This window comes from Beta vulgaris, chromosome 6 (assembly GCF_026745355.1).
Source record: "Beta vulgaris subsp. vulgaris cultivar EL10 chromosome 6, EL10.2, whole genome shotgun sequence".
Taxonomy (NCBI): domain Eukaryota; kingdom Viridiplantae; phylum Streptophyta; class Magnoliopsida; order Caryophyllales; family Amaranthaceae; genus Beta; species Beta vulgaris.
Genome location: NC_079207.1, coordinates 9,175,841 through 9,194,525, shown reverse-complemented (window position 1 = coordinate 9,194,525; position 18,685 = coordinate 9,175,841). Strand labels below are relative to the sequence as shown.

Genomic DNA, 18,685 nt, shown 5'->3' with positions numbered 1-18,685 from the left:
AAACAAGATGGTGACTCATGTACAAATGTTACATTATTGATATAGAAATAACTTCAAATGACAAGCATCATAGTACTTATTTATAATCTGATAGGAGTACAATTATTGTTGTTAAAATCCCGATCCGAAGCTTATGATCTTACGATTCTACGATCGGGAAGGACCATACCGATCTCCATTCTACATAGGATCTTAATCTTATAGGTTCTTCATATCCTACCCAACTGCAAAAAAATCACATGGTATGTTATTAATACGATTTTACGACCCGATCCTAAAAAATTCATAAAGTAATTTCACATATTATATTTCTTCTATTAAATTCTGGTTGCATGTTATTTCAACCTTATAATATTGAAAAACTATCACCGTTATTAATAAAAATAAGTCAGTATTATTAGTTTGTGTTAATTTTTAACTTGAGTTTCTCACCCTATTATAGCATAATTATCTCTATTTTTCGTAATTATAAGATCTTACAACCGATCCTACAATCTGATCCCACCGATTCGATCCTACAATCTGATCCCACTGATGCGATCCTACAATCTAATCCCACAGATTCGATCATACGATCTAATCCCACAGATTTGATTCTACCAACCCATACGATTCAAAGTAGGTAGTCGGCCTTTAATAACATTGAATACAATAATACCAAAAGAAATATAAGATGACAAATAATTATGTTTGAAATAGTTTATACTCCATATAGAAGTATTAAAAAAAAAAAAAGAGCGGCAAAGATTGGAGGTATTTGATAGGGTGGATAGTGATGATTGAGTTGAAGGAGAGGTGAGAAAATAGAATGCTTTATTTACGGAGGTACAGGACTCGTGTACTAATTATTTGTAATATCATCCTCAAATTGGGCCACTTTGCTTTGCTTTTGAAACTTTGACCTTTGACTAAAACAGCACGTGCGCGGCATCTTTTGACCCACCCTCTACCCCAAATATCTCCTCTCCTTCTTCTTCTTAATCGAGAGGATTCCGGTGGACGCACGTGCACCACCTCCCGACACATTAATACTTATACATCCTCCACTGTCATTAATTATTAACCTTTTTTCCAGGGTAATTTATTTTTTAATCATAGGTTACTATTATCCTTGTCGTTAATAGTTTACCGGTAGGAAAAAACTCTATCTACCTGATAGGTCAACAACTCACTACTAATATAAACAAATAAATAATGGAATCCAACTCTCACTTCTCATAGTTTTTTAATACTCTATTTTCTAGTGGGTTAACTACCCACCGCCACCTGATAGATGTAGTATTGCCCTTACGTGTATTTCTTTTTGGGATGTTTCTTATTAGTTTACTCATTTCTTTTATTTTTATTTTTGAAATGAGATTACTGACTTTTGATTATAGTTACATTTAACTTTAACATAAAATAATAGTTTCTATTTTCTTCTATATCTCACAACATTGTTTCTTCTAAAATTTTGTGGAAAAAAACGAGTAAACTACCAAAGATCGGATAAAGTATTTTTTTTATTATATGCTACTACTACAGTCTATACTACTACTGACTGAGGTTTCATTCTTTGGATTCGGTTGATGGTTTCGAAAAAATTATAACAATGGTTTCGCCGAGACCATGCCGTTATTTCCTTCACTCTTGTTCCCATTTCATTTAAAGCCTTTTTTGTCTCGCTTCTTCCCAAAAATATCTCTCTTTTTTTCTTTTTCTATTTACCCTTTTGTCCTTTTCTTCTTCCTTTTTTCATTATTCTAAAAAAAAGTGTGTTTCATACTAGTATTTGCATTCTTATATCTTTTGGTACATTTTGAATTTACCTTGAATGTAGTAGTCTCAAATAATTAACCTAATATAGTTACAATTTAGAAAAGGATGTATATGATTCATCACTTAACATTTTACAATAACCACTATATTTGGTATATAAAGTAGGAGTTATTTGTATTCAGTTTGTGTATGTCCATAGATGTTAGTTAAAATTTTGGAAGGTAGTACCAAGAATCAATTACTGTCTACATCATCTGCTTTATAACTCTCTCTACAAAAAAAAAAAAAAAAAACAAATATTATCATCTTGTATATTATGAAAAGAGATATAATCATATATGTGTTGGAGCAATAGAAGGTTCGGTTTGTTAGAGTGATGATGTCAATATCTCTTTTGAAAATTTTGTTACATCATTCAGAATTTTAAACATTTTAAGTGTGAATGTTAGAGATGGGATATTCACATCCGTACATATTTATCCCGATCTTTATACAAATGAATTTAAAAATATATATATTAATCATATATTACATATACATATACATATTAGGATTAAATTCAGATTTCCGGTCTATATAATAGAGTCATCGTTGCACTTTACATTCCCATGCTCCTGAAAAAACTTAAAGTACATTATTTTTGGTGAAAGAAATTAAAGAACATGGACGTGCTGCATGGAAACTTTAGCTCATATGACTTTAGTTACGTTAACTTTTGGGCCGAAGACCATTAGAAGTTACGACAAATATTCTTGGGCTTTCTAAGTAGACTATCTTTACACCTTCGAAAATAAACCTCAAAATCAACATCATGGGCCATGGCCCATAGTTAACCCGCTACAGAGATGAAAGAAAGATGGAAAGAAGGAGATATAGTTTTATTTGTAGTCTGCTAGTAACCCAGAAAAGGCCCAAAATAAAGAGGAAAAAACAGAATGATAATATTTAAATAGTGGAGGTGCGGGGAATCGAACCCCGTGCCTCTCGCATGCGAAGCGAGCGCTCTACCATATGAGCTACACCCCCTTTTTGTTTTATCTAAGGTCCATACTGTGATAATTTAACGGTTCTTTTAATTAGTATTCAGATTTCTGGACTGGTCTAGGCCTGGGAAGCTGATCCTGGGCCTGAAATTGGGTAGTTGGGCCGTGGACATCTGGACTACTGCAGCTCTATTAACATGTGCCAACAACGCCATTCTTTTTTTTATTTAATCCATATTAGTCACGAAGGCTATACAAAGAAAGAGAAAGAGGATTCGAACTTATAACCTATCGTAGAGGTGATCATTTTGGCCCGGCCCGTTCTTGGGCCGGTTTTGGGCAGAATTTTTCGGCCCGTGGGCCGGGCCCGGCCCTCCCGTATTTTTTTGGCTTTGGACAAGCCAAAAACGACTTTTTAGTCTATTTTTTGGCCCAGCCCGTTTTGGCCCGCAAAAACCCGCTAATTTAGGCCCGAAATAGCGGTCTTTTGACACAAAAATTCGGCTCAAATTTAGGCCCGGCCCGACCAATGGGTAAATTTTTTGGCCCGGCCCATGATCACCTCTAACCTATCGTTCACATCACCTCAATCTTACTACTATAGTACTATGTCAAGACATTCTTGGTTAACAACACCGTTCTCAACTTTCTCTGTTACTAATTATTATAACAATGATACTTGTTAATTGTTTTTACAGGATGCCCCTTTATAATGTTAGTTTGTTATGGTAAGAAACTTTTTTTTTTTTTTTTGGAATTATGGTAATATTCTAAGATTTTAACCTATTCTATATTATATGTACAATACATTATATTTTTTTTTTTATAAACGCGAAAACAATTAACATATCTTACTAATTTAAAAACAGAAGATTGATACATCTACTCATTGAAATTGACAATTTAAAAATAATTAACTCTGCTATATTATACTCGGCTAATTATTAACGACTATGGCTATGTTTAGTTCACCTGAAATTTTCTGATCTGAACTTATCTGATCTGATCTCAACTTATTTTTTCTGATCTGATCTGATCTGAACTTATTTTTTCTGAACTGATCTGATTACGAGATTTTATCTTTTAGATTTCTCTCAATATATAAGAAAAAATATAGTCATGTGGGATCTTGTTTGATTCGTCTCAATGAATACTTTATTAATATTCAATTATTATAATTTTTACTAATATGTAATGAAAGATATTTAATAGTAAAAATGAGTTTAAAAACTGACAGATCTGATCTGATCTGATCTGAACTTATTTTTTCTGATCTGATCTGATCTGATCTGATCTGATTAGATCTGAAATAAGCAAAAATAAGGTGAACTGAACATAGCCTATGTCTAGCATGTGAATTATCTAGTGATTAGACAAAGTTTTATTCCGAAAAAGCATGTAAAAGTTTAGTAGCCACCGCCACATACAATAAATAGATTTCTATCCGAGCCAAACGGCAATGTGGTGCTACACGCATTCTTCTTTATTGAACCCTTCTTACCCTCTTGGGGGTATTATTCTATGTTTACTCCATTATACATGCTTGATAATTCCTAAAATTTAGGTGTATTATATACATCAGAATCTAGAATAATTCTTTGTGATATTCTTCTACATATATTAAGATAATGACAGATAAAATTAGATCAGTTGACAGTTATAGTGTTGCATTGGCTTGTTTTCATCAAAGTCAGAACTAATGAAACTTACTAGTGATGAGTTGATGACTTAGCTTTATAATAGTAATATGAGTGATGCAATGTTATCCTTAGCATCTCAATCAATTAATTCGTTTATTCCTTATTATAATCTCAACACTTCCCCACATGACATACGTTTTAGGTAGACGTAAGATGTTTACATTGTTATTAGTGAAAGTATTGGGTCAGACCGTCTGACCCAATATTCTCGTCAGACGGGCTGAGCCCAGTACTATAATATACAGCAACGACGGCGGTTGAAGGATTCTCCACCATTCCCACATAATACACAATTACCATGAGATATATATCTTGAGTTGATTCTGTTTTTGATTCTGTTCCAACTCGACTCGAGGTCGAATATGCAGTTACAGCTTCTCCACATAAAACCCACCACCACCACCACAACCACCACCATCACCACCACCGGAAACACCGGAAGCAGAAGCTTCTCCATCATCAAAGTAACTAACAGAAGGATAGTAGTACGGCAATGCAGGATAATTAGTTGGTGTAATTGAAGAATAAGCAATCCCACATAATCACTCAATGAAGAAGAAGGAAAAAGTGAGAGAAAGCAGAGGTTAGTGTTTTGTTTTTCAGTTGGACTTTGTTTTGTTTCAGTTGGACTTTGCTTTCTTTTCAGTTGGACTTTGTTTTCTTTCAGTTGGACTTTGTTTTCTTTCAGTTGGACTTTGTTTTTTTTTCAGTTGGACTACCTGAAAAAAAATGAAGACTACCTGAAAAAGAATGAAGACTACCTCGAAAAAAATGAAGACTACCTGAAAAAGAATAAAGACCAACTGAAACCCAAAGTAAGTCTAACTGAAGTACAAAAACCAACTGAAAAAAAAGAAGACTAACTGGAAAAAAAATGAAGACTACCTGAAAAAAATGAAGACTCCCTGAAAAAAAATGAAGACTACCTAAAAAAAAATTAAGACTAACTGAAAAAAAATTGGAACCACCTCTGAAAGTCGTCCGACCAAAGATTATGGTCGGACGAGTCCGACACAATACGTTCTCTTGTTATTATGCCATGTAAATCATGTAATCGATAAGATTTTTTATCATATATCTGGGTGTATTATGTTTATGGTATATTCAAGGTTAATTTTTTCACTCATTGCTCATTTAAAACTCCAAATAAGCATAATCACATAATAAATAAGCTCCAAATGAACAAATGAGTAAAAAATAGCATTAGCCATTAGGTGTACTATCAACTATGTACATGATACACTCCGATGTATGACGAATGCATTCTATAATCGATGTCGGGCAAATAACAACACGTAAGTGAGCAGCAGGTGATAGCCTAGTGGTATTGGCATCACCTCCGATCCCAGAGGTTAAGGGATCGAGTCTCACCCCTTGCAAGGAGGGATCCTCAATTTCCCCCATTTCTTGCAAGGAGCTTCATCTTACCTTTAAAAAAAAATAGCAACACGTAAGTATGAAAGTCAACTTATGGGGTGATAACAAGGATCTGAGATCCAGGGCCGTAGTTGCAGGTATACAAAGAGCCCCTCCGCACAGGGCCCCGGTCCAAATTTTTTTTGGTTTTATTTGAAAGGGCCCAATTTGAAAAATATCATGCTTTGTATAAACGGCAAACACTCCACATCTTCATCTCCGGATTCCATAATTCACACTATCCCTATCATCTTACTCAATCTCTTTCACCAAAAATTCAACTTTCCATATCTTTAATTTTAGTATTGTCATCAATACTTTTTCATAATTATCAATAATAAATCAATTCATCAATAAGTGTTGATTCTCTCTACTGTTTACGAAAAATTATAGTCCTTTTCTCTCATTAAGGACAAAGAAATGACCCAATTTTCATTATAGAATAGGGCCCATAAAAATCCAAGACGGCCGTGCTGAGATCGATCCCAGCTATATTATCGGCCTTTATAAAATTAAACACGATTTCATAAATTTTCTCTACTACTCCAACAAAAGACTCTGGTACAGATGATAAGCCACCTAGTCAATACTTGTGCAAATGCACGAAGTTTCCAAAGAAAATGGAAAAAAATCAATATATAAAAACGAAAACATCGGCATCATGCCATAGTTTTAACTATTAAGTTCCTAGGAGTAATTCATTAGTTGAGTGTTCCATTTTGCAAATGGGGAACATTCATCTAGATAATTTACACCCATCTATATAACAATAATTATCACATTATGTCTAATTAGCCAAACATGAGAATGAATAATCATTAGCCAGAGATCAAGAGTAATCAAAATCAGGGTTACAAATAATCATTTAGTGAGTGGAGTGCAATGTCTAGCTAACAACGAGAAGAGGGAGAAGTAGACTTAGGCATGGGCCGGACTTGGGACAATGGCGGGCCAAGCTAGCCTGAAATTTCCAGATTTTGACCTCGGGTCACGGGCCAGGCTTGTGCCTCCAACTGGCGTGGCCTGTGTTTTATGTTGCTTTTCGGATTCTTAATAGTTTTAGACTAAAAAATAATGAGAAAGGGTGTTTGATCGACTGGCCCACGAGCCATATAGGTGGGTTCGGATCGGTTTGAGACTGAAATAAAATGTTTTCGCCGTGACAGGCCCATGACCCGCATATCGAACAACGAGCCGAGTCGGGCCTCAAACCGTGTCAGCTCGTCCCATGCCCACGTTTAGAGAGAAGTACTAAGTATAAGGTAGTTTATCATTGTACATGCTCAAATGAAGTCATATGCGAATTCTCATAAATCAACTACCATTCACCTAAAATTAGCCAAGGTCCCAACTCTCGATCACAAAATAGATATTAAAAAGTAGCTAATGATTGTAATCGAATTTAATTTTGAAATAACTTTGTTAGAACAAAACCACATCGAATACTTGGTCAATAGCAGGTCACATAAATATATACATCTTATAGGTACTCAAAATCGAAACCATACCCCATAATTCTACATATACTTCCATTTTTTCAAGAATCGATCAACAAAAAACCCCAAACTCTTATTTCAATTCCAATCTTAAAAAAACCTTTTATAATCAATTCCTATTCTCGAAAATTTAAATACAGATATAAATTAGGTGAAAAGAACGGACACTCAATCTTACTCATACTCACCCCGTAGTCCTTAATTACAAAACGCAAGCATGACAACGACTATAGGATGGCGAATAAAATGACCAAAAAAGTCTTGCAACTCTGAAGGTCCTTTTGGAGACAACCAAATTACCAAATACAATTAAAACACTTCGTTGAAATTTCAATCTTAAAATTAAAATCACAACCCCGCAATTATAATCTCTCATTCTCTCCTCTCTCCTCTCTCCTCTCTCACCCTTGACCTTCACATCATATACTACTAAAAACATATTCACAATTTCACACTACAACTCCACAAAATCTCTCTTAACACATTTTATCTTCTTAAGATTTTAAGACATGGAAAAGTTGAACAAATAAATCACACTCAAATCTCAACTTTGAGATACTTGGAGTTAATTTAGTTGTTTAAAAAGTATGGATATGAAGTTGATGAATCTTCATGAGAAGATACATGTTGCTTTGACCAATGAAATGCAAGAACAAGAAGGATGTTTGACTTTAAATTGGGTTATTAAGAAATGGGTTTCTCATAATCATCCTATATCTATTGTTATTCTTTTCATCAATTCTTCTTCTTCCTTTGAACTTGTTGATACCCCATGTAAGCAATTTTTCTTCTTTTTCTTCTTCTTTTTTTCTGGGATTTATTAGTATTATAATGTTCTTTGTTATTGGTATAATGGGATATACTACTTCCTCTGTTTCGTTTTAAATATTCGTGAGATATAAAATATTCATTTGTTGCGTTTATGATCATACTTTAATGATAATTTTTTTTACTTATAGTTGGAAAACTGCCTGCAAGTTCTTTGAGTGATGATAAATTAAATATTTTGAAGAAGTGTGAAGAGGAGAAAATTGACAAACTTCTATATAGATACATTGCCTTTTGTGGAAAAGTAAGCTCTTGTTTTTTTCCCTCATTTTAATCTTTACAAGATTATTATTGGTAATTATGTATTGAAAAAGCTATATTGATTTTTAGTCTCTTCATAATCATCACAAACAAAAAAAAAAAGTTCAGTTTTTTTTTTACTAATTTATTGGTTTAATCAGGTAAAAACAGAGGTGCACAAAATTACTAAACATGATGAACCAATTCAAAAGACTATGATTGACTTAATCATAGAGAGGAGAATTACCAAGTTGGTCATGGGAATGCCATATATGAGATCATCATCAGGGTATGATTATTGTAATCTTATACTTCCTTCGTTTCGTGTTAAATGCAACAAATGAATATTTTATCTCACAAAAAATCCTCCTTTTGTTGCATTTAAAACGAAACGGAGAAAGTAGTAGACTAGTAGTACTACATATATGCGTTGTTTATTTTTTTAACATATCATTTTGCTAAAGTTCTTGTATGTCTCCAAATTCTTTATCAACCCATCTAGGAGATCAAAGAACACAATTAGTGGATCATTTTACATTGATCGAACAAAGCCAGATTTCTGTGAACTATTCATATTATGCAGAGGGAAATTGGTAAGGCTAAAAGAGGAAAATGATGAAGGGTACATGGAGGATGAAGATGGGGTAATTGTGGCAAAATTGAAGCAGAAAACTAGTTTTAAGGGTTGGTTAGGAAAAATGTTATCCCATGGACAAGAGAGATCCACAACATACTCCTCACCACGTTGTTCGAGCTCGGATTCGGAGTCCCCATTGTCAAGGAATGGTAATAATCATTGGGAGTTGTATGAACAAGATATTGAGGAGTATTTTCAGGAGTTGTTATTAGTGTCAAATTCATTGGAGAATAGAGAAAATGGGGAGGAAAATGGATCATGTAATATGAATAGTACAAGTGAGCAAAACATTCTTGCTGATGGTATACAGGTATGTTTTTTAGCTAACAACTTGTACATGTTTATTCTTTGTTAGGAACATGATTTTTGGTTCAACAGTTGTAGAGTTAGAAGAGCAGTTGAAAATTGAAAATGATGATAAGATCTTATTTATCCCCCTTTTTCATGCTTTTCTCTTCGTTGACTTTGAAGAATTAGAATATATTGGTGATGAATTGTGTGTTTGTTTTATTGAAGCAAAAAGTCTTGTTTATGTGGAGGCTTTCATATGTATTTTTTTACATGATAATCAAAGTGCTACAGCTCCCACCTTCAAATAACAGGGTTCGATTTTTACCTCTCTTGATCTATGTTACTCAGACTCAGATTGAGTGTCTACTTGGATACAAGTATCCAAGTGTCTAACTCGGCTATTTTGTATTAAAAAAAATCAAGTTTATAGTTAAAAATGAAGTATCCAAGTAAAGTGTCTTATCGGACACGATACAACACCTGTTTTTGAGGTAAATGAAGGTGTCGGAGTAACACTGCTCCTGATCTTGTGATCGGATGCCATTTTGGTTTACTATGATAAAATTGCGAACAATGATAATTGATTATAGAGTTGTAACAGTACATGGACTAAAAAGTCATGATAATTATAAGGCAAAAAGGTGATTGACTAACAGTATCATATCCTTCCAATGTACTACAATTGCATTAGATCATTAGATGAACTCAACTTTACATTAGTTTGTTAACATGGTATGACTTTATCAATCTCCTATTCCACTATCCCCAGTGCATGTCCTTAGGGTTAACCAAGCATTTTCTGTTATTAAGATAGCGAAAATTCCAGTTATTGTAATTTTCAACTAGTTAAGGATGTGCTGAATTCCTTTATTTCCAGGTACTTTATATTTTATAACTAGCAGTATATATCTATATTGTGTGTGCAGTTGTTACACTTTAAGTTCTTCAAAGGAAATATGTAATTGTAGTAGTAAAATTTCACAACTCACATTCCAAACCCTCGTTATACAGAAACTTTATGACTCAGATTGCTTTTATTGCATCATTGGAGTACAATTTGGGGTACCTGATTATCATCTCGATTTGCTTAAAATTGTGTAACTGTTGATTCTGAAACTTCAGGGTGCTGGTGACAGAATTGAAGCCCTAAAAAACGAGATACAAGCAGCTCGCGTAACAATCGAGTCAAATGACAATGAAGCCAGAGCTGAAGTTGACAGACAAGCCAAAGCTTCATGGGCTATTTGCTTGTCCAATCATCGGGTAACTAAAATATTCTCTCTGCATCTTAAAAATCTGTCCCCCTAACTGTCCAAACTATTGTGGGACGGGGGGAGTAATAATATTCGCCTCAAATGAATTACTGAATATCAATGTAAAAAACACTTGTTTGTGTAGGCCGAGCAACTCCAAGCTGCTATAGCAGAAGAGATCTCAACAAGAGACGACCTAGCCAAAGATATAGACAACACGAAAGAGCAGATTCATGAAATCCTGGCTGATGTGCAAGAGAGCAAGGACAGGATAAACTCGTTACTTGAGCTCCAATCTGAGCTGTCGAGCAAGCTACAGGTGTCCTCGTTTGCAAACTTAGGAGCCGAAAGTCAGCTACAGAGTGCAGCCTACTCAAGAAGTGAACTTGTGAGGGAAATTGAGGAACTAAGAAAGCAAAGAGATGTATTCCAACGAAGGATCGAGTTCTGCAAAGAAAAGGATGCCATTGGTTTGGCTACTAGGACGAGTGATCAGGTGAGTTGCAGTTACAGGGAGTTCAGTGCAAATGAGATCAGATTGGCTACCGATAACTTTGCTACATATAGAAAATTAACATGTGGGCGAGAATGGACTAATGTGTACAAAGGCCGGATCAATCGCATGTCTATTGCAGTCAAGATGCTTGATTCTGTTGCTGATATGTCCCAGGAGCTTTTCCAAGCAAAGGTAAACACACATGCTTTCTTTCATCCCGGAATTAGGGTGCGCTCTTTATACCTGATTTTCATGTATCTAAACTTAATAAATCTACATTAACTCATTTGAACTTATTGGCCAACTTATTGTAATTGTTAATGGAACTTGGGTAGCCCTTTTTGGCCCCAGGCTTAACTAATCTGGACTTAGCTGCTCCAACGCTAACTTATATGAAACCATTGGTTCTGAATTTAACTTCTCTGAACTTTTTAGCCCTAAATTTATCAAAACTTGAATTAGCAAAACTTATTTCCCCTTATAAACTTAACTTCTCTGAACTTAATAAATATTTGAGTTTGTTAGCCGTGAACTTAACTTAATATGTAGGTATTGACCTTGAACTCAATTAAACTAATGTTATTGGCCATAAACTTAACTTAATTGAACTTATTCTTCTGAAATACTAGTATATGATAATAAGGTGAGGAGGATATTGAAATTTTTAATTGAGGATTAATAGTTTAAACTTTGAACCAGGTGAATCTCTTAGCAAACATCCGGCATCCCAACATCACAGCATTCATTGGCTTCTGCTCAGAGCTGAAGTGCTTACTTTTCGAATACATGCACAATGGTTGCTTAAGAGATATCTTGTTCTCAAGGACAAAAGCCAGGACACTCCAATGGCACCAAAGAACACAGATTGCAGCTCAAGTCAGTTCGAGCATGAGATTTCTCACCCTGGCGGAGCCCAGTCCCATAATCTGTAGTGAGCTCAACCCATCCACCATCTTTCTGGACCGGAGTTTTGTGGCGAAGCTCCATTCTTTCGGGCTCACACCATCCTGTGATGAGGCTGATGTAGAAGCCAATGTAGGAGCTTTTGGAGACTTGCTCCTTCAGCTTCTTACAGGGAGGAACTGGGCCAGTCTTGATCACGAGTCAATGGTGATCGACAGACAGGCCATTCTCAAAGCCTTGGATAAAAACGCGGGTCATTGGCCTATGGATTTGGTAGAGGAGTTTGTGGAGCTAGCAGTGAAATGTAGGTCAGTACACTTGGAACCTAATGTAGGAGTTTTTATGTCTTCAGTGACAAACGAGTTGATTGTGCTAAAGAAGAAGGCTGATGACATGATTATGAGGATAGATCATCATATAGGAAGTGAAGATGGTGCATCCTCGAGCGATGAGTGGAGTCATGTTCCCACAAATTTCCTCTGTCCTATACTGCAGGTTTGTAACCATGGTTCTCTTACAAATTTCCTCTGTTTTATAAGTTAGAAGAATAATCTTTGCTAAAACCATAAGATTTATTCAAAATCACTGTTCTAGAGCTAGCCATAAATAAAGAGTGAAATCGAACAAAATTTTGTTAGTTTCCTATTCTCGAATTCTAGTGGGTGGATTACTTAATGGGTATGCAGCCTTCTCCAGAACTCGTGAACATATTCATAAAATAAGTAAAAATAACGTGAAGAGAATTCGATCTTAAAGTAGTAGTAGGGACCAAGGATTGACACCATCAAATTTATATATTGCTCTGATATTTTTGGTACGTGGGAAATGATTGTACAATGAATAATGTAATTGGAATTTTGTACAGATAGTAATGGACAATCCACATATAGCAGCAGATGGATACTCATATGAGCTTGAAGCTATTGAAGAATGGTTGGAAATGGGACACAATACTTCTCCAGTAACCAACCAGAAGCTAAAGCACAAGTATCTCGTCCCCAACAACAATCTGCGCTTTCTCATCCAAGACTGGCGTAATAGCACATCCTAACACACTCATAATACTACTCCCTCCGTCCCTATATAATAAGTCACATTTGATTCGATATCATTTTTTTAAGAATCGAATTGAATTACCATAAAGTATTCTCTTTTATGTAAGTTTTATTATATAATTTAGAAAGAATTCATATCATAGCACATCCTAAACTCACAATGCAGCTTGTTATTTAGTGACGGAGGGAATATCTATATATACTTTTTTTTATAGATACTTATGACTTATGAGCTTATGATGTTCTAGTTATATTTCGTGTTTCCTCTTTTGTTTTTACAGGTAGGTTTATCTCCATACTGGATAATATGGATTCTTGATGCATATTCTCTCCATCTCGACAACAAACTCTCAGTGTTCCACATATGTGTTTGTCCATGTTTTAGAAGTCATGTGTTTCACTTCATTTTAGAGTGGGAAAAAGTGTATACTTCCTCCGTCCTATAATATAGTGCATACTTCATTTTTGGTGGGTCAAATTTAAAAATCTTTGACCGAATATTCTCATTTGTATATATAAAAAAACATATTAATGTGGGATCTTGGTAGATTCGTCTCAATGTGTAGTTTCATAATATCAATATCTATATTTTTTATTAATACGGAACTGAAGATATTATGAGACGGAGGGAGTGTTTCATTTGGGTCTAATTTATTATCATTTATTCTCCCTAAGAAAACCTTGAAACACTAGTTTTTGAAAAATAAAATAAAATAAAAACTCTCCTCTCTTTGTAAACAAAAATTGTGTAAATGTGAGGATTTTAAGTGTTATTCAATGGGCCGAGGTCAGGCCAACATCTTACATCTAACAGGCCATACCATTATCTTATGGGCTGGGCCCACAAGTCAAATGAACAGATCTTTTAGCAAATAAGCTTAGTCATTGAATGGGATAAGCATGAATTAACAGTTCATCATTGGGGTTTTAGTCACTAACTCGCTACCTTTGGAAAAAACTTTGTCTACTACAGAACAGATTATTCGTGATTAATAAAAACTTGTTGAGGGTTGTAGTAATGAAATTCAACTCAACATAATTTTTTTTAATGCTTTATTAGTAGTGGATTATCTATCCGATGGATATATAATATTTGTTAGAAGTGAGATTGCAGAAGCACATAATGTGGGAATGTGTTGTCATGGATGGCTATTGGATAGACTGGATTGTACCTTTGTTTAACTTTCTCGTTTTCCTCATATAAATAATCCCACCATGGTTAGAAAGAGTATGACATGTAGTTTTGGTTGTATAAACATGGTTTTTCATGTTATTTGTCACATTTAATTTATGGAGATAACTCATGAGACATAAATTGTTAAAGATTACTTCTTTATATCACTGTAAAACTAGGTAAATAGATAATACAATATTTACTCCATTTCTTTTTGTTTTTCTTATATGAAATCTTTTTGAAAGATGAAAAAAGTTTTTTTTTTTTTTTTTTTTTTTTGAGGAACCTTAGAAACAACATTTCAAGACAAAGAGAATAGTAAATGGTTAGAAACTTCATAAATTTTGTGAAAAGTAAATCTTACTTCAAAAAATAACACTTCTTGTGTTTTTATGTCAAGATCTTTCCATTCCCAAAAACTCACTTTTCATATTCCTCAATGTCAATCAAAAAAGACTTGAATACCCATTACAAAATAATATTTGCCTTCATGTATATTATTCACGTAAATGGTAAATTGCGTAAGCGCTCAAGTTTTTCTAGTGGACCCAAAATGGGCCGATAAATACAATTTGTGGGTCCGAGCCGTCCGACCAATAAAGGAGAAGGAAGAAAAATAGATATTAGCACATGTGAAAGCTAAAGTACTTGTGAATTTTGTTTACCCTATCTTGTCTAATAGAATCCATCTCCAATATAAGTCATTATTAGCAAGGACTAAGGAAAGAGGGTTTGATATATTGTGTGATAAGGACTAAGGAAAGAGGGTTCGATATATTGTGCATCACACACTCGATTAATGTCAGAAATATTTTTATATGCCTATTTTGTTATCTCTTGGACTGCCAAATGCCAATGTGTAAATTCCTAGTCCACAAAAGTTGGGATACATTACCTTAAACTTCCTTTGGGGTGTAGGAGGGTGTGTCAATTCACAATCCACATATTGGTATACATAATACATTGGTGTTTGGCTTAAACTTCCTTGGGGGGACGGGGAGTTTGTGCTGACTGCTGAGTGTGGACAGTTTTGAGAGCCTTGCTGAAAATGAAGACCAACGAACTAACAGAAGGCGAAACGCTGCAGGGAAAGGATAATCTGCTAAGTGCATACAAGATGGGGAAAAGGGTGGAGCTGAACCTGACTCATCGAGTCGTTATGGCGGCAATGACACGATGTCGAGCATTGGACGGCATCCCTAATGAAGCAATAGTTGATTACTACTCCCAGCGTGCTACTCAGGGTGGCCTTCTCATTACTGAAGGCACTTTCATCTCTCCTACTGCTCATGGGTAAGTAGGTAACCCTATGATAATGTGTCATAAAATTCAGCAATTTTCTAAAATAGTAGCTGAACATATTTGGAAACTTCAATGAGGGATCAAAACATAAATAGACAAGAGTTGATTTGTAAGAATATGCCTTGAATGTGTTGTGCTTCAAAGGTGTTCGACGAAATGAGTAAGAGACGCAAGAGCTGCGCCACGCCCGGGCAGGTCGGGCGCGTAAGCATTTTATAGGAACGCAGTTTCGCCCGGTCGGACGCGCAACCGAATCTGGAAAAGTTAAGTTCCGCCCGGTCGGGCGGATTTCACCCCGGCCGCCCGGGCGGGTCGGCGCTTTGTGTGGAAAACGCAATTTTGACCGCTAAGTATATATAAGTTATTTTTACCTAGTTTTTAGACTACGAAAAATACATTATTCTCTTTGTAATCTGTTCCCTTCTCATAATAAAATACTCTCTCTGTCGTGGACATAGCCGAATTGATGAACCACGTAAATCCGTTGTCTGTTTTTATTGTTTTTGCATTCAATATTTGTTTCTCTCTCACATCTGTTATAACATGATTTCTGCAGGTATCCTCACTGCCCTGGAATTTATCTTGAGGAACAAGTTGAGGCTTGGAAGAAAGTCACAGATGCTGTTCATGCCAAAGGAGCATATATTTTCTGTCAGTTGTGGCATGTAGGCCGCGCCTCGCACAGTGGTACATCAGCAGTTATTAATAATTAATGCACTAATCAGACTAATCTCCATCTAATTTACTAAGTAATACTTCATTACTTATTCACTACAAAGGAAAAGAAGGAAATTAATCTTACTGACTAATAAAACATCATCATCTGACATGATTAGGAAAATAATCAAGTGGAACATTCAAAATTTAAAGGTTACATAGACCATAGTGGATAATCTGATCATAAGAGGGTATTACAATACTAAGAAAAAGTTTTTTATAATTGTGGATTATTCCTACTTTCCTTGTCACTTAACCAAAGTGTATTATGGAAAAGTTGATCACAGAAAACCATCTGTTATTTAAGGAAATGTAAGGATTATTTCAGACATCCTAATAAAGAATATGTGATTATTGTTTCCGGGCGGAGGAGGGTATTTAATGATATATATTCTTGTGATATAGCATACCAGCCAGGAGGTGCAGCACCCATATCTTCCACAAACAAGCCTATATCAAGCAGGTGGAAAGTACTGTTACCTGAAGGATCGCTATCAGATTATTCAAGTCCCCGAGCTTTAGCTGCTTCGGAGATCCCAAATATCATTGATGACTATCGTCAAGCAGCTATAAATTCAATTCGAGCTGGATTTGATGGGGTTGAGATTCACGGAGCCTACGGTTACCTCATTGATCAGTTTTTGAAGAACATGGTCAATGACAGGACAGATGAGTATGGCGGGTCCCTTGAGAACCGATGCAGATTCCTGATGCAGATCCTTGATGCTCTGATTGAAGCCATTGGAATAGATAGAATCGGGTTGAAAATATCTCCGACCTTGTACCACCAAGATGCCCATGATTCTGACCCGCTTGCTTTAGGCTTAGCAGTAGTGGAGAGACTTAACAAGCTGCAGGAAGATCAACAAGGGCTTAAACTTTCTCACCTGCAAATTCAAGCAGGAACACTAACACATGGGATAGGGGAGGAAGAAGCAAAACTGCTGAGAGAACTCAGGAGAGCATATAAAGGAACCTTCATGATTAGTGGAGGTTTCAACAAAGAGCTCGGGATGAAGGCCGTTGCTGAGGATGATGCTGATCTGATTGCTTATGCACGGTTGTTCCTCTCAAATCCTGATTTGGTTCGTAGGTTTGTGATGGATGCACCATTGAATGTATATGATGCAGCTACATTCTATACACATGATCCTGTAGTGGGTTACACTGACTACCCCTTCTTGGATGAAACTAGTAAGCCCTGAGGCTGAAAGAAAGATAGCCATTTTGAAGACAAAAATGATTAGTAAGAAGTGTAACAGATTCACTATATAGATATTATGGTCATTTTACTAGGAAATTTTTATAGGGTAGGATACTTGTGACTTTTTCGGATTGAAGATTCACTTATAAAGGGGCAAGAACCAAGAATGGACTAAAATCCTTGTGTATTGTTGCTGAGTATAAGTTTCTTGTGTTACTAGTAGGATTCCATCATTGTCACCTACGTTTTCCGTCCTTAAGGTTTCATACAAGTAATTGAACAGAGAAACAATAAAAGGACCAAAGATATAAAATGCAAATGCAACTGGCACTCCTGTAACTGCATCTGTATAGCGATGCTACTCATTCAACATTAGCGCCATTATTATGTAAAAAAAAGGCCATTATTCTACTTCAAACGACTTTGACTGTTTCTCAAAACAAAAGCCAACGATGTAAGATGAGATTCAATTCTCGTACTACCTCTAAGACTATCAGTTCAGCTATATCACTCAAACTCGGATGCCCTTGTCAAACACGAGTACATGTCTGATCAACTATTTTATGAAGAAAAAAATCCATGACTCAGGTCCAAATGAAGTGTATATATGACAATCATAACCATGTCAGAATGTCAAAGAGCAAACATGGATACTTAAAGTAGAATGACGAGTATGAACGTATGACTAATTCTCCGTCCTTATTTTAACAGTCTATATTCTTCTTATCAATTTATATGGTGATGTTCAATAAAAAGTCATATGACTATATGAGGAGTAGCTAAGGAGGTTTGGCATGAATTTGATATGTTACCAAACCATATTAGAAGTCTGTTATACACACATAATTGCCTCTATATAACTGGTTGCTGGGTCAATCTCTCAAATCTTTAACCTTTTTAATCAATTATTTTGGAAGAGTGCTTTTTGCGCCATTTAATGTAAAATAATGGAGAAAGGTGAAAAAATAGTAGTTTTGGGTGGAAAAAGAGAAAAACAAATATAATAGTAATACTTTATGGTGGGCCAAGTACCCCAAACAAGGAAATGTAGCAAGTAAAAAGAAACACTCATAATTGGAAAATGTAGCAAGTAAAAAAACGGAGGGAGTATAATTTAACTGACTTTTCAACACGTAAACTAAGCACTTATACAGATGGAACTATGACCTGGGTTTATGATTTAAAAAAACTGACATGATAACTATAAAGTATCAGTTAGGTAACGCAATGAC

At 35.3% G+C, this 18,685-nt stretch overlaps 2 protein-coding genes and 1 non-coding gene across 4 annotated transcripts; 2 read left to right on the top strand and 1 right to left on the bottom strand.

Moving 5' to 3' along the window:
• Positions 1-2,711: 2,711 nt before the first annotated feature.
• Positions 2,712-2,784, bottom strand: TRNAA-CGC (transfer RNA alanine (anticodon CGC)). Its single transcript has one exon. It is a non-coding gene; the product is annotated as a tRNA-Ala (tRNA).
• A 4,883-nt stretch (positions 2,785-7,667) lies between these two features.
• On the top strand, positions 7,668-13,655 carry LOC104895519 (putative U-box domain-containing protein 50). 2 transcript variants are annotated; one of them, XM_010682057.4, is made up of 9 exons: positions 7,668-8,127; positions 8,313-8,425; positions 8,583-8,710; positions 8,924-9,368; positions 10,472-10,612; positions 10,748-11,290; positions 11,798-12,496; positions 12,867-13,035; positions 13,338-13,655. In XM_010682057.4, exons 1-9 carry the CDS (start codon positions 7,941-7,943, stop codon positions 13,373-13,375), a joined length of 2,463 nt encoding a protein of 820 aa, XP_010680359.1. In that variant the 5' UTR covers positions 7,668-7,940; the 3' UTR covers positions 13,376-13,655. The 2 variants fall into 2 exon arrangements, with proteins under 2 accessions (XP_010680359.1, XP_057251923.1); XM_057395940.1 differs by lacking the exon at positions 8,313-8,425 and having other exon boundaries at positions 8,002-8,127.
• A 1,359-nt stretch (positions 13,656-15,014) lies between these two features.
• Positions 15,015-17,686, top strand: LOC104895516 (12-oxophytodienoate reductase 3). Its single transcript, XM_010682052.4, has 3 exons — positions 15,015-15,523; positions 16,089-16,219; positions 16,655-17,686. Exons 1-3 carry the CDS (start codon positions 15,279-15,281, stop codon positions 17,452-17,454), a joined length of 1,176 nt encoding a protein of 391 aa, XP_010680354.1. The 5' UTR covers positions 15,015-15,278; the 3' UTR covers positions 17,455-17,686.
• Positions 17,687-18,685: the final 999 nt, after the last annotated feature.

What these genes read in the sequence shown, in the direction of transcription:
- LOC104895519 (XM_010682057.4), top strand. Translation starts at nt 7,941, where the DNA reads ATGGATATGAAGTTGATGAATCTTCATGAGAAGATACATGTTGCTTTG. An exon ending in TATATGAGATCATCATCAGG is followed by an intron (nt 8,711 to 8,923) that starts GTATGATTATTG and finishes CAACCCATCTAG; the next exon opens with GAGATCAAAGAACACAATTA. An exon ending in TCCTCTGTCCTATACTGCAG is followed by an intron (nt 12,497 to 12,866) that starts GTTTGTAACCAT and finishes AATTTTGTACAG; the next exon opens with ATAGTAATGGACAATCCACA.
- LOC104895516 (XM_010682052.4), top strand. Translation starts at nt 15,279, where the DNA reads ATGAAGACCAACGAACTAACAGAAGGCGAAACGCTGCAGGGAAAGGAT. An exon ending in ATCTCTCCTACTGCTCATGG is followed by an intron (nt 15,524 to 16,088) that starts GTAAGTAGGTAA and finishes TGATTTCTGCAG; the next exon opens with GTATCCTCACTGCCCTGGAA. An exon ending in AGGCCGCGCCTCGCACAGTG is followed by an intron (nt 16,220 to 16,654) that starts GTACATCAGCAG and finishes CTTGTGATATAG; the next exon opens with CATACCAGCCAGGAGGTGCA.